The 12,889-nt window shown below is 42.3% G+C and overlaps 3 protein-coding genes across 3 annotated transcripts; 2 read left to right on the top strand and 1 right to left on the bottom strand.

The window, feature by feature from the left end:
• Window positions 1–4: 4 nt before the first annotated feature.
• Window positions 5–2,683, bottom strand: ciao1 (cytosolic iron-sulfur assembly component 1). Its single transcript, XM_085367173.1, has 7 exons — window positions 2,301–2,683; window positions 2,044–2,192; window positions 1,840–1,951; window positions 1,663–1,751; window positions 1,367–1,568; window positions 1,218–1,284; window positions 5–443 (listed from the first exon to the last, which is right to left on the bottom strand). Exons 1-7 carry the CDS (start codon window positions 2,437–2,439, stop codon window positions 209–211), a joined length of 993 nt encoding a protein of 330 aa, XP_085223299.1. The 5' UTR covers window positions 2,440–2,683; the 3' UTR covers window positions 5–208.
• A 481-nt stretch (window positions 2,684–3,164) lies between these two features.
• tmem127 (transmembrane protein 127) lies at window positions 3,165–5,259 on the top strand. Its single transcript, XM_085368046.1, has 3 exons — window positions 3,165–3,867; window positions 3,966–4,130; window positions 4,224–5,259. The coding sequence occupies exons 1-3, from the start codon at window positions 3,630–3,632 to the stop codon at window positions 4,532–4,534; spliced, it is 714 nt and encodes a 237-aa protein (XP_085224172.1). The 5' UTR covers window positions 3,165–3,629; the 3' UTR covers window positions 4,535–5,259.
• Window positions 5,260–7,057: 1,798 nt separating this feature from the next.
• On the top strand, window positions 7,058–11,463 carry gatd3l (glutamine amidotransferase class 1 domain containing 3, like). Its single transcript, XM_085368047.1, has 7 exons — window positions 7,058–7,174; window positions 7,257–7,309; window positions 7,394–7,507; window positions 7,598–7,729; window positions 7,859–7,951; window positions 11,059–11,224; window positions 11,329–11,463. The coding sequence occupies exons 1-7, from the start codon at window positions 7,058–7,060 to the stop codon at window positions 11,461–11,463; spliced, it is 810 nt and encodes a 269-aa protein (XP_085224173.1).
• The last annotated feature ends 1,426 nt before the right edge of the window (window positions 11,464–12,889 follow it).

Consider the following 12,889-nt stretch of genomic DNA (forward strand, 5'->3'; position numbering starts at 1 on the left):
ATTTTTCACTTTATTTTATAGTTAAACATGTTATTTCTATTAATTCTCAGTGGCGCTGCTACTCAAAGCACATGAAGCAGTATTCTCAGCATGGACACAGATGAGCGCTGATGTCAAGCAGAATCCTGATGAGCTATAAAATAATGATCTGTGGTGAATGCCGCAGAAAGTTCCCAATTTAACACACAACTATGCACTCCAGGGATGTTCATTCCTCTTCTTGGAACTTCCAAATGGCGATGTCTCCGTCATCGCTGCACGAAGCCAGGAATCCCGCCTCCTTTGGGTTCCAGGACACACAGTTAACATCTTGGTTGTGAGCTCTGGCCACCTGAGCAGCCAGTGAGAATACCGGCTCCTCGGGTTTGGCCGTCTCATCCTCCTTGAAAACTCGCACTGCGTCATCACCAGAGGCAGTTGCTAAAGCGCCAGTCAGCCGACACCTGCAGAAAGATTTGGGTTCACTGTGACGTCTAACAATGACAAATGCACATGGAGACCACATCTTTGGGATTTCTGGTGATCAATTAACCTCCACTTTATGTTTGCGCATAATTTCTGGACACAGAGCAACATATATTCCTCAAATGTAACCATACTGCATTGTTATGGAGAAATTACAAGTTGTGGAACAATTACCCCGTTGCTATTGCAAGTTGATCTTAAATGTGACGACCAGACTAAAGGTCAGTAAATTCAAGAACACATTCAGCTGAATTCTGTTTTCTTACACCCACCAATTCAAGTGCATAATCCTAACTACAGTTTTTGCCTCAAAAACTGCCATTAATCTGTAGCTACTGTACACAGATAGCAAAAGTTGGATCCATCCAAGTCTTTTTCTTATCTGGGTATGCTGCTGATTGTCAGGTGAGATGTGTGCTAATTTTTGTCTTATTGCACCCATCTGCTGGTAGCCCGCGTTTGTGAAAGGTTATAAAACATGTATGATCCTTTATATCTTTAGTCTGAAGGTGAAAACACAAATTGCCTCCACACCACATGAATGCCCCGTCCTTTAGCATACTATATATCTAGTTTAGAAGTTTATGAGAATGCATCAATTCGTTGGAAGATGTAATTACACACTAATAAATGTATATTTATCAGCACAATGGGGATTTTTTTTCCATTAAATGACTTCAAACAATGACTGATTGCACCTTTAATGATTGACTGAAGCATTCCTACAAGAGTCTATTACAAATTTGTCTTACCAGGAGACATCATACACCGCTCGTCCATGGTACCCAGACAGAGTGCAAACACACTTCCACGACAAATCTTAAACAGGAGACCAGAAAAAACATTACTGTCGATATTTTTATTACCACATTGATTTATGATAAAACTAATGCTGACTCACCCTGTCCACTTTCAGCTGGATACTCTCTCCAGATCTTCACAGTGCGGTCATCGCTGCACGAAGCCAGCCTCTGACCATCTGCATCAAAACACAAACTCCACACTGTGGACGTGTGTCCCTGTAAGGTGGCCCGGCACTCCCAGTCATCATCCTCTTCTTTGTAAAGGCAAATGTTGTTGTCATAGCTGGCTGAGGCCAGGAGCTGTACAATCACACGGTGAGTGCAGGGTCACGTGGTGTTACAACAGGAGATGGAAAAAAAAACATTCATGTGGACAGATCCGAATGAGACCTACCTCCTTGGTCGGGTGCCAGACAACGTGCTTGACATCTTGCGTGTGAGAGTTCACAACTGTAACACATTCATACTCGTCTTCTTCATCCACTGCAGAGCAGGAAGAGACATGGTCAAGTTTAGAAACAGGCAATGGTGCAGATCAGTATGTGCAATTTAGGCGCTCTTTAACACAAACCTTCCCAAACCCAGACGCTCTTGTCTCGGCTACATGTGGCTAGAAGATTCCCTGAAGGGGCCCACGCCACGCACTTGGCCTCGTTTTCGTGTCCTTCCAGCACAGTCAAACTCTAGGAGACAAAGCGTGGGTAACAATCTGCAGAGATGCAGCATTTCTAAGGCATGCCATTTAACACACTGAACAGGAGACCTGTCATCTGACCTCAAAGTCATCGTTCTTCTTTTTCCAGATGCAAATGGTAGCATCAAAGCTGGCAGAGGCCAGATAATTCCCACATGGAGACCAAGCCACTTTCCTCACAGTGCGCTGGTGTCCATCCTGCAACACGTTCTTACATATCCAGGAGTCACCTGAAAAATGAGAGCCAGGTAGAGGGGTGAAGGATGTCAACTACTGTACTATAATGCTTATGCGACTGAGGCTGGGGGTGTCTGTGGTTCAGTTCACGGAGAGCTCACCTTCTTTCCCCCATATCCGGATGGTCTTGTCGCCCCCACATGAGGCCAGAAGCGTCCCGTTGGGGCTCCAGCTGACGAACCAGCAGCGGGAGTCCGGGTGTGCGCTCAACCTCTGAACCAGGGACAGAGCCTCCTTCATGGTCGAATTGGGGAAATACTTCCGAGTCGTTGTCACTGACACTTAGCCGAGAAACGAGACAGGAAATGGCCCGAAACACCAAAAGCAGACAGAGAGCAGCAGCAGCACTACGTAAACCCTAAACCACAGTCAACACCCAGGGCACGGATACAAAGAATTGCCGTATCTGCGCTAAACACAGCCTGTAACTAGCACCAAACAACAAAGTGCATAAGTTCACAACATCAGCGGTGACCAAAATGGCGCCATCTTTGCTTATATAGTCCCCGCGCTGCATTGTGGGTTGCAGTTTCGTGGTCTTTTTTTTTATTTTTTTTTTTTTACCGTCGGCAAATTTCACGTAAAAAACAATTACGTGAAATTTACGGTGCTTTATTTTATGTTGTATTTTATTGTATGTATTCTATTGATCTGAGGTTTTATCTTGTTTGTTCTTACCTAGCTTGCAAAGCACTTTGGTCAGACTTGTTTCTTTTAATTGTGCTATACATTTTTTGTCATCTCTTTTTATGATTTCCTATGAACTATTCACGCGAGCACGTTTATTTTGTTAATGTACAATGAGTGAGTTTAATAAAATAAAGACGAGAATTTTGTTATTGTATGATGACTTTCACTCCCATAGAAGGAGTCGCCAGTAGGTGGGAGTACTGACTTTCACAGCTATCGAGACCGCGAAGAAGAAGAATGGTATGAACAAGGAAGTCAAGTGTTTTCGAGGAAGCCAGCGGACGTTTCCTTTTGTTTTGTCTTTGTTTTTTGTGTACCAAATCGATCGTTAATTTATTAGTGTTGTTAGCTATATTACTTTATAGACGTATGACTGTCGTGTCGGTCGCTGTTAAAGTTATTTTTTGTAACAAAGAAAAACTTGACGAAATTTTACGTTTACGAGAAGTTAGCTTTTCAGGCTAACAACAGAGCTAGCAGGCCTGAACGCCATCTGTCCATTGTGTTGCCGTCAGTCAGACACCTGCACTGCTTTTGATTAAACAGCTAGTTTTATGGTCTATTTTAATTTGGAAACTGAGTGAACAAAGGAGCCGAGCCGCTGTCATCAGTCCAGAATTAGCTTTACCGGTTGTCGGTTTTGTGGCTTACTTGCTCGTTACTAGCGCAGTGCTGTCAGGTACACTGACAATAAAGGGAAAGCAACACTATACAACAGAGGACGAGGAAATCGGATTAGGATGTATGCCCCGCCGGGTTCTACTGTCCCTGGAGGCCGAAGGAGGAGAGGGGGCACCTCGTTGCCCAAGCAGCCGGAGCGGAGCCTTGTGTCGGCTCTTCCCGGAGCTCTGTCCATTACAGCGCTTTGTACAGCTCTGGCTGAGCCGGCTTGGCTCCGCGTCCACGGAGGAACCTGTCCGAGACAAGAGCTGGGGGTGTCAGATGTCCTGGGATACATCGACCCCAAGCTTCTGGATGGTGAGGCCCACACACAAGCTTCGTTAAAAACCCACAGTAGCAATTAATCCCAGAGCTCACGTGTAATGTTCTGTGATGTGGCCGTCTGTTCCCATCAGATTACTGCGTGAACCCGCAGACCATCTTGCTGCTGAGAGTAATCGCTGGCTTTTGTTTCCTGGGAATCCTCTGCAGTCTGACTGCTTTTCTCTTGGATGTGTTTGGTCCCAAGCACCCTGCCCTGAAAATAACCCGCAGATATGCTTTTGCACATATTCTCACAGGTAATAATCTTTTTTCCCCTCATGCTTTCTAGAAAAAGACAGACAATGTGTAAATTCAATGGTTTGTAACCGTTTCTTTCTGTCTCCCACCAGTGCTGCAGTGTGCCACAGTCATAGGTTTTTGCTACTGGGCCTCAGAGCTGATCTTGTCCCTACAGCAGCAGCACAAAAAGTACCACGGCTCTCTCATATACGTCACTTTTGCTATCAGCTTCTACCTGGTGGCGGGCGCGGGCGGAGCATCCATCCTCGCCACAGCTGCAAATCTCCTTCGTCACTACCCCACTGAGGAGGAAGAGCAGGCTTTAGAGCTGCTCTCGGAGATGGAGGACAGCAGTGAAACATTTCCTGCCGATTATGACATTGCCAATCAATTTCAACCGCCACCCGCATACACACCCTAATGCCACCAGACTCGCCTTGCTAACACCTTTCTCTCTCAGCACAGCTACTTAGCTTGATGGGCAAAGCCCCGTTCTTTATCAAATGGATATCTTTGCAAAAATACTGAGTGAACACAGCGTGTCAGTGCGCAGGTTCCTTGAATGACGGTGCTTGGGTGCATGAAAGCTTTCTTTAGTGGTGACAGAAATGTAGAAGCTAATTCTTACTTTCACCACTGGAGTTGTTGGTGAATTGCATGTAAATGGCTTTTAGGGATTTGGTTCTTACATGTAAAGAAAACTAAACTTGCTGGAAGTGCTCAACACGGCTCATGACAATTAATTGATGGAACAACCAGAGCTGGATTGTTTTTGTAGGATTTAGTTGAATGAGCGCTGTCGGCAGTTGTTTTGCTTTTGACCGGATGTGAGTGGAGCTTTGTTTGCGTTATGGTTTTAGTTTGACGTGCTTGCCATTTGTGTGAATTTCATTTTACCGACACCTTACAGATGCAGAAATACACTGACGAGATTCTTTGAACATCTTTATTTTATATAAGATATCAAATTGGACCTCATTTATTGTCTGTGCTGTCTTTTTGTAGTTTTTGCTTTGTTCTTCTTTTCACTAGTTAAGTCTTCGTTGTTCCCTTCTGTACTTGACATAAGAAAACTGTCAGAAATTGTGAGCCAGGTCTTTGGTGTTTTAAAACGAATCATGGTGTGTGTGTGTGTGTGTGTGTGTGTGTGTGTGTGTGTGTGTGTGTGTGTGTGTGTGTGTGTGTGTGTGTGTGTGTGTCTTCGCGCCGCGTGTAAGAGAGAGTGAGTGAGTGTGTGTGGCAATTGAGAGAAAGTGAGAAACATGTTTGTATTATTTCACAGTAAGGGTGACATTTAGTTTAAAAAACACCTCACAGCATCAGAAGTTGTTCATTATATTTCTTGTGTTTGCTTTTGAAAAAAAAAAAAAAAATTATTTGCACTTTGTGATTCCCACATGTGACCGTTTCAGTATGCATTTCCAGTGCATGAGTTCATTTGTGTGAAGACTTTAAACTTTGAGTCACAATCTCAACAAGAACATCTCCCACAGACAGAGGCTTGGACTTGTGACTGATGTTGTGATTCTTGTTGGTTGTGTATTGTTCTGTTGATTCCATAATTTTCTGCATTTGTCCCTCAAACTGTCACTATAACCCCCCTCCCTTCCTCAATTTGTAAATAATGATCATTTATACATTTAAAAAAGAAGTGATCATAATAAAGGAAACCTCATACTTTTGCCTCTCGCTCGTCATCTGTGAATTAACATTGTTTTAATGGGATTTCAGCAAATGCAGTCTGAAGGATCTGCATTGATCTAACAGTGTTGTGACTTTAACGTTCACGTCTGCCTGGGGTATTTCTGGTCTCGTAGTCTAGACACTGTAGACACAACATGGCATTAAAGAGAGTAAGAGTCTTAAGGTCTAATGGACTTTAGAGGGCGTATGGTACGCCTTTTACTGTGAAGAGTTCAGAAGTATGAAGCAGTTTAAAAGCTTGATCCATCCGTTTTCTTAACCACTTATCCATTTGAGGGTCGCAGTGAGACTGGAGCCTAGCAGAGAGAGGCAGGGTACGTCTAAGACGTGTCGCAAGTCTGTTGTAGGGCTAACACAAAAAGACAGAAAGCCAATCACATTCACACAAATGAGTGATTCTGAATCACCATTCACCCTACCAAGAACAGAGAAACCCCATAGAAAAGCCCAATCCGACCGGGGGACTTGAACCCAGGATCTTTTTGCTGCAAAAAGAAAAAAAGTCTTACTGGCAAAGACTGCAAGGCTTTTCCTGGATGCACAATGTGATCAATAAACAGTCTTTAAATAATGAGCTAGTGTAGAATAACGTATGTCATGAGGTTAAATTACAGACTGTCAAGTTCTGCCACACTTCATAAATCAGATTACCTTAGATTACTTTGAACTAGCTAAACGCAAAAGATTTAAACAATCCCTGTAATTGAATTGGGACAAAGGAGTAACTATAGAAAGCAGGAAAAAAGGGCTCACTCAGGCATCACTTCGATTGTTGCCTTATATAAAAGACACTGTGACTGTTCTGCCAAAGTATATGTTAGCTACTCTAACATTTTTAGCGTCTGTTCTGCAAGTTCGCTCGTCTGCATCTGTCACCAAGAGTTAAACTATTAAAAGGTCAAGATACCGTTTGGGTTGAAGCACTACATGTTTACATTGCTCTTCAAAGCTGAAGTGTCACTCTGTGGCCAAATGACTTAATCAGACAAATAAACAAGGTATTAATAGGAAAGAGTGTTCGTGAGGAGGAGAGTAAGTCAGTCAAGGCGAACAAGAGACGACTCTTCTCAGAAGACAGAGCTTACGTGGCAACGTCACTTAGCCCCACTCTACAGGTATATATACGGACAACCTCGTTGACATCAACACCACGACCATTAAAAGTCTCTACGTGGCTCGGTGGTAAAACTGTGAAGTCTTTTTTATTTTTCTTCTACAACAGTGAGATTGAAGCTAAATCATGCTGGCAACCAGGACTTTGCTGTCAAAACAAACGCTGGCTGTTCTTTCTCGCCAGCCTGCCTGCTTTGTGCACCAGGGTGACTACGGCAACTGGGGAAATACTAACGTTGCAGTGGTAAGTGATGCAGATCAGTCTGGGAGAAAGGAGCAGATCCAGTGTGGGTGTAGTTGTGATTTGGTGAGTCCATGTGTTTCAGGTTTTCTCAGGATGTGGATGGTGGGACGGTACTGATGTCCATGAAGGGGTTTAGTGAGTATCACTCCTGCTGAGGTCAGGAAATGCACATGACTGAATTAACACAGGCAGATGGTAATGCACCCCTCTCGTCTTCAGCACCATGTACCACCTGAGCCGTAACGGCGCCCGCTTCCAGATGTTTGCTCCAAATCAACAGCAGATGCACGTGATTGACCACATGAAAAAGCAACCTGCCTCTGGAGAGAACCGGTGGGCCTCGAAGATGGGCGCAGTGGGCGTTTTGACTTTGTCTATGGTTACGTGGGTGCACTTTGTGATGAATTCTGTCCATCCCCGCAGGAACATGATGATGGAGGCAGCCCGCTTCAGTCACGGACAGGGAATGACACAAATGCAGGACCTGTCCAAGCTGGACGTCAACAGCTTCGATGCCGTCATCTTTCCAGGAGGCCATGGAATCATCAAGAATCTGTGAGGAGTGCTGACATGTGAAGAAATCACTCTGAGACCGGCTGGTGTAAAACAGAGTTAGGATTAGATACAACACAAGTTTGTATTACATTAAAAATGAACCACTAATTATTAGTTTTTACTCTTCAGATCATCTTTTATGAAGGACGGCAAAGACTGCAAGCTGCACGGCGACGTGGAAAGGGTGCTTAAGGATTTCCATCGTTCACGCAAGCCTATCGGGTGCGTATGATCACTACTGCAGTACTGATGGAGAATTTGATAAATCATGAGGCCACTTTAAAGACCGCCAGTGAGTTCTGGCACGCTTTAAATCAGATTATGTTAGATTACTTTAAACTATTTAAAGATTTAAACAATCCCCGTAATGGAATTGGGACAATGGAGAGGCTGTAAAAAGGAAAACAGTCAGGCAGTGAATGCTGAGCTGCTGACTGAGAGACTTCATATTTATAGTGTGATTCTGTTAGTAGTTACTAATATGATGTTATTAGGTAAAAATGATCACATCGCATCCTTAAAATTTGTTAGTCATTTCATTTCCTGCGAGTAAAGATTTGCACATGGAAATCTGACTTCTACTGTGGAACAGTGAAACTACTGAGAATAGTCAGTGTGTTAAAATAACAAACCCAGTCGAGAAGAAAAGCTGCATATAATTAAATAAGTGATTGAGAAGATTTACAAATCGTGTGCTAAAAGTTTCCTTATTGGCTCTCACTGATCAGAGCAGACAGCAGGACAAGCAGAGTCCTAAGCTGACATCGAGGAACACGAGGGCAGGCAGACCACACAAATCCTACAGTTCAAAGCAGACAGGACAGTCTTGGTACTGACACTCCGGTGTTGTTCAAAAATTGTTTGTTTGTTTTTTTTTAAAAAAGGAAAAAGAAAGAAAAAAAAAATCAGGATCACAATAATCTATGAAAATCTCCAGGTTCATGTAACCCCTCTTACTTTAGTGCTTTTTTTCACTTAATCCAATGCTAATTTTTTAAATTAGCATTGGATTAACTTCATCCTGATCCGGATTCAAACTGTATGAGACGACCAAATCCCGATTGCGCCTGTTCTAAATGGGACTACATACATTATGACAGTGCAGGGTGCTGGCTGTGGCTTCTGGGTATTCTGAACCCACGTTTTAAATCATAAGATCATAATGAGCCTCATTTATGGAGAGAACAGATTTTTAAAGCTGGCTTTCCTACATGAATGTGTACTTACACTTTTTTTGACTGCAGCACCTCAGATGATTGTGTCATTGCAGGCAGTCCTGATGTATGACAGGGCTGATTTTCTGGTTAGAGAAACCTTTTTTCCCACTTTACTGCAGTAAAACGTCTATACATAGCCTAATGTTTACCTCATCTACATGATCTCTCCAACTGTTGGTTTATTTGATCAATTTTAAACTTTTATTACATTTTCTTCACAAAATCCCCCTAAATTCACTCTTCTGTTGGGATTAGGATAATCCAGATTTTTTTTTTTTCTTTTTTGGATCAGTAACCCAATCGCACTAAAAAGTTTTGAACGAGGCTAGATTACGTAATGTAATCTGATTACAGAATGCCTTTTTGTCTTTTGAAAACATCCGTTCAGACTGCTTCTGACCGGTTTGGCCTTGGTGACTGCGTTGGCACAAGGGCACTGATGAGGTGATGAGCAGTGGCTGCGCAGACAGGGAACAGGGTGCAGAAGGCCTGGTCAAAGGTCAAAGGAGATGCGGGATTACAGGAATTAAAGAGTGGAGTTGGAGGCTGAGTAGGGTTAAAAAGTGCTCTTGACCGCAACCCAAAGAGGACTAATCCTTTCCTACTGCCATTAATGCGTACAGAGGAGTCGGAGCCATTACAGATTATTTAAAGACTAAAACAGCCATCATTTGTAGCCATTCTACCATCAAGAGCAAAGGCCTTCAAATGTTTTGCAAGCTGTGTAATTTGGGAGTGAGTATCACTGTCAAAGTGATGACATGTTTCTATTGCAGACGGGAGCCCTGCTGCCTCCATATAACACCCCCTCCATTGTTCTGTTTTGTCAGAGCTGTAATTGAGTCTTTAAATCTGAAAACGATCTGCCAACAAAACAAGCAAACCTATATTTAGAATCACGCCACCTTTCTTAAACCGAGAATTTAGTGCCTGGGGGGCATAATGAGTACTCTGCAATGCGCATCTCCATCCATGGCACAAACCCTCCAGCTGCAGCTTCATGCAGAAAAAAAAAAAACCTTAGCTTTTCAGTGCCACGATGTCTGACAGGCAGATCAAAAGGTGCAAAGAGGGGCGAGGAAATGTTCAATGTCTGTGAAGACTGCGGCTCGCAGGCAGCACTCTTAAAACTCAAATACCTGTGCAGTGCATTAGAAACTGCTCTCATTTCTCCTGAGAAATAACTGAACAGTGCTTCATGCATGTCTGTATTTAGCTTTGTTAACAGTATTTAAAAATGTGGGTAGAATAGAGCATGACGTATCCTGTCTGTTAGAGGTGGGTGGATCAATCGAAGTATCGATAGTATTGATACCAATGCTGGTATTGGAATCAGATTGAGTCTGGTAATAGGAACGATACTTTATTTCTGCCCTCTAAGTTTAGTATGTAGCCCAATGAATTGGATTGATGCATTATTAATGAAAACATATATTAAATTAAAGAAAGGTTTATAAAAAATCTACACAAAATAAAAAACTTTTGGTTGTCATGGTTATTTTATTTATAGCCTTTAGCACATTTAAACAACTGAAGCTGATCCGAAGACAGGCACATTTACATCCCAGCTCTGAAACAAACCCAGTTTCAAAATACATGAGTTTTTTTGTCTTGACTAATAATTGTAGAAAGTAAAAATGACTGTGACTGTGTTTAGAATTTGCAAACTGATGATGTTTTATCTCATAAATCATGACACACTGCTCTCCCAAACATAAGCTGTCTTTATAAGTTCTCAGTATCAGTACTGCTGTCTGCAATGCTGGCCTTGTATTTTCCTGGCATCGGATGGATGTCAACATTTGTAGTATCACAAGGTACAGCTGCCTGTCATCGATTAAGAGTATGGGTATAAATTGCAGATTAAGTGATGGCAAACGTCCACTGAGCTTCTATTCCCTTTTTCCAAATTAAAACTTTGTTTTTGGGGGGATTTAATTTGCTGTTAAATGATCATATTAATCCTAATCTAGCCACCAGTTTTGTGGTGTCACACCAAATCAGTGCTGCTCTGGGAGAGACTTTCTTTTCTCAGGACTCAGTCCCACCTGTCTGGCTTACACCGGTAAGTCTCCGACCTCAGACAACTGTCCTCTCCTGCTCCTGTTTCAGACTCGCCAGCATGGCTCCTGTGCTGGCCTGCCGTGTGCTGCCGAGCATTGAGGTAACCATGGGTTACGAGCGAGACGACAACACCCGCTGGGGAAACTGGCCAAACACAAACATGGTGCAGGCTGTGAAGGGCATGGGTGCTCGCCACAACGTCCGTGAGCCATATATATCCTTTCCAAGGTTTCTGTTCAGTATTAATATCAGTGAAAAATATTCTCTTTGTCATTATCCTGAAATAACCTCTGATTTGACCTTAACCCTTTCCTTTACGAAGCCTATGTGGATGAGAAGAACAAAGTGGTTAGCACTCCATCCTTCATGTGGGAGACTGATTATCACTATCACTATATATTTGATGGTATTGGAAATATGGTAAAGCATGTCATGCGCATGTCAACCAAGTGAGGTGACATCTGGAGAAGAAATAGTGCTACTGCAAAATATACACCTGTGTACTGTGATGAATTCTTACCTGAAACAATAAAAAAAATAGTTTAGTAAAACGGCAAATGCTGTGTGTTGTGTAATCTTGTTTGGTCAATATGAGAGCTAAGGATGGGGTTAAAGACAGCGACTGAGAAATCCACTGCGCTTCCTCAAAATAACAAGTCAGAGTTTTAATAGCAAGTGTCCTCTTTTGGTACATTTGTGCTCTTAACTGCTGATTTGGGAGCATGAGAAAGCACCATCACAGCTACTTCCACCAACTTAACAGATAAACATCACATGGAGAAAATATTTAATGGTTTTAATCCCAAAAAGTGTAGACAAAGTCTAATATTGCACAAATACCCCGACATTTTAAGTCCTTAAATCAAACTGTGATTCAGCTTTCTGCAGAACACTGCCTGCACTCACAATAGTTAGTCATGTAAAGAAAAGTAATCTTGGGAAAAACTGGGAACAAAGGTAAGTGGCAGTTAGTGTCTGTCAATCAAAGCACTTAGTTAACTGATCAGCAAGTGTGAGCTTCTCTGTAAATGCAGACATTTTGTCAGTTTGCTGGTTTGGAGTATTCGAGTGTGTGTTAAAATAATCCCACAGTGTTCCCAGGAGTGACATCCCAGCAAATTCACCCCAAGGTCAGACCACGCAATGCTGAGAAAAACTGGGAAAAACCCAACAGCTACATCAGACTCTAGAGACCTCAGTTAGCTGATCTTAGTCAGTCGTTAATGTTAAAGCTTATAACAGTATAATTAGAAAAAAACTGAACAAGTAGTGGAGATGCCTGGCCATGTTTGTTAAAGAAAAAAACAGACATCAGCACAAACACCTCACACCGTCTGTCAGGCACGGTGGGGAAGCGATAATGATTTGGCCACAGGACCTGGGCACTTTCTGTAAGACCTCCACAAAGTCATGCAGAAAACAATTACTTCATGCCATTGCTGCTTAAGATGGTTCTGCAAGCTGCAAGTAAGTAGAATCTAACAGAGCCTCTGAAATACTTTTAATATGAAAGATAAAGCTGACTTGACTTTGTGTCATTTTGAAAGCAATGGCAGCCTCATACCTACAGGTTTGCTATAAACAAGCTTTGGTAACACTTTATAACATGGCCCATGACTAAAGGTGTAATTCCTCCGCATTTAAACAGAATATGAATTTATTTTACTTGTGTACTTATTTTACTAGTGTACTTATAATATAGATGAGGAAATATAGTTTTTCTGCAAAATTGCCAAAAACTTGTACACAGTACTTAAAATGACTTACAATACAACTTGTGCCTCTTTTCCTGTCAAATATCCAAAATTTTAGATACACCTTTTAGATCACTTGTGCACTATTTAAATTCACTTACAATATAATCATTTTCTCTTTGCTG

This window comes from Diplotaxodon limnothrissa, linkage group LG12 (assembly GCF_057381915.1).
Source record: "Diplotaxodon limnothrissa isolate DT_005_m linkage group LG12, D_limnothrissa_male_GT1.1, whole genome shotgun sequence".
Lineage (NCBI taxonomy): Eukaryota > Metazoa > Chordata > Actinopteri > Cichliformes > Cichlidae > Diplotaxodon > Diplotaxodon limnothrissa.

What these genes read in the sequence shown, in the direction of transcription:
- ciao1 (XM_085367173.1), bottom strand. Translation starts at nt 2,439, where the DNA reads ATGAAGGAGGCTCTGTCCCTGGTTCAGAGGTTGAGCGCACACCCGGAC. An exon ending in CCGGATATGGGGGAAAGAAG is followed by an intron (nt 2,193 to 2,300) that starts GTGAGCTCTCCG and finishes CTCATTTTTCAG; the next exon opens with GTGACTCCTGGATATGTAAG. An exon ending in GAGCGTCTGGGTTTGGGAAG is followed by an intron (nt 1,752 to 1,839) that starts GTTTGTGTTAAA and finishes CCTGCTCTGCAG; the next exon opens with TGGATGAAGAAGACGAGTAT.
- gatd3l (XM_085368047.1), top strand. Translation starts at nt 7,058, where the DNA reads ATGCTGGCAACCAGGACTTTGCTGTCAAAACAAACGCTGGCTGTTCTT. An exon ending in GAAATACTAACGTTGCAGTG is followed by an intron (nt 7,175 to 7,256) that starts GTAAGTGATGCA and finishes CATGTGTTTCAG; the next exon opens with GTTTTCTCAGGATGTGGATG. An exon ending in GATGTCCATGAAGGGGTTTA is followed by an intron (nt 7,310 to 7,393) that starts GTGAGTATCACT and finishes TCTCGTCTTCAG; the next exon opens with CACCATGTACCACCTGAGCC.
- tmem127 (XM_085368046.1), top strand. Translation starts at nt 3,630, where the DNA reads ATGTATGCCCCGCCGGGTTCTACTGTCCCTGGAGGCCGAAGGAGGAGA. An exon ending in CGACCCCAAGCTTCTGGATG is followed by an intron (nt 3,868 to 3,965) that starts GTGAGGCCCACA and finishes TGTTCCCATCAG; the next exon opens with ATTACTGCGTGAACCCGCAG. An exon ending in TTTTGCACATATTCTCACAG is followed by an intron (nt 4,131 to 4,223) that starts GTAATAATCTTT and finishes GTCTCCCACCAG; the next exon opens with TGCTGCAGTGTGCCACAGTC.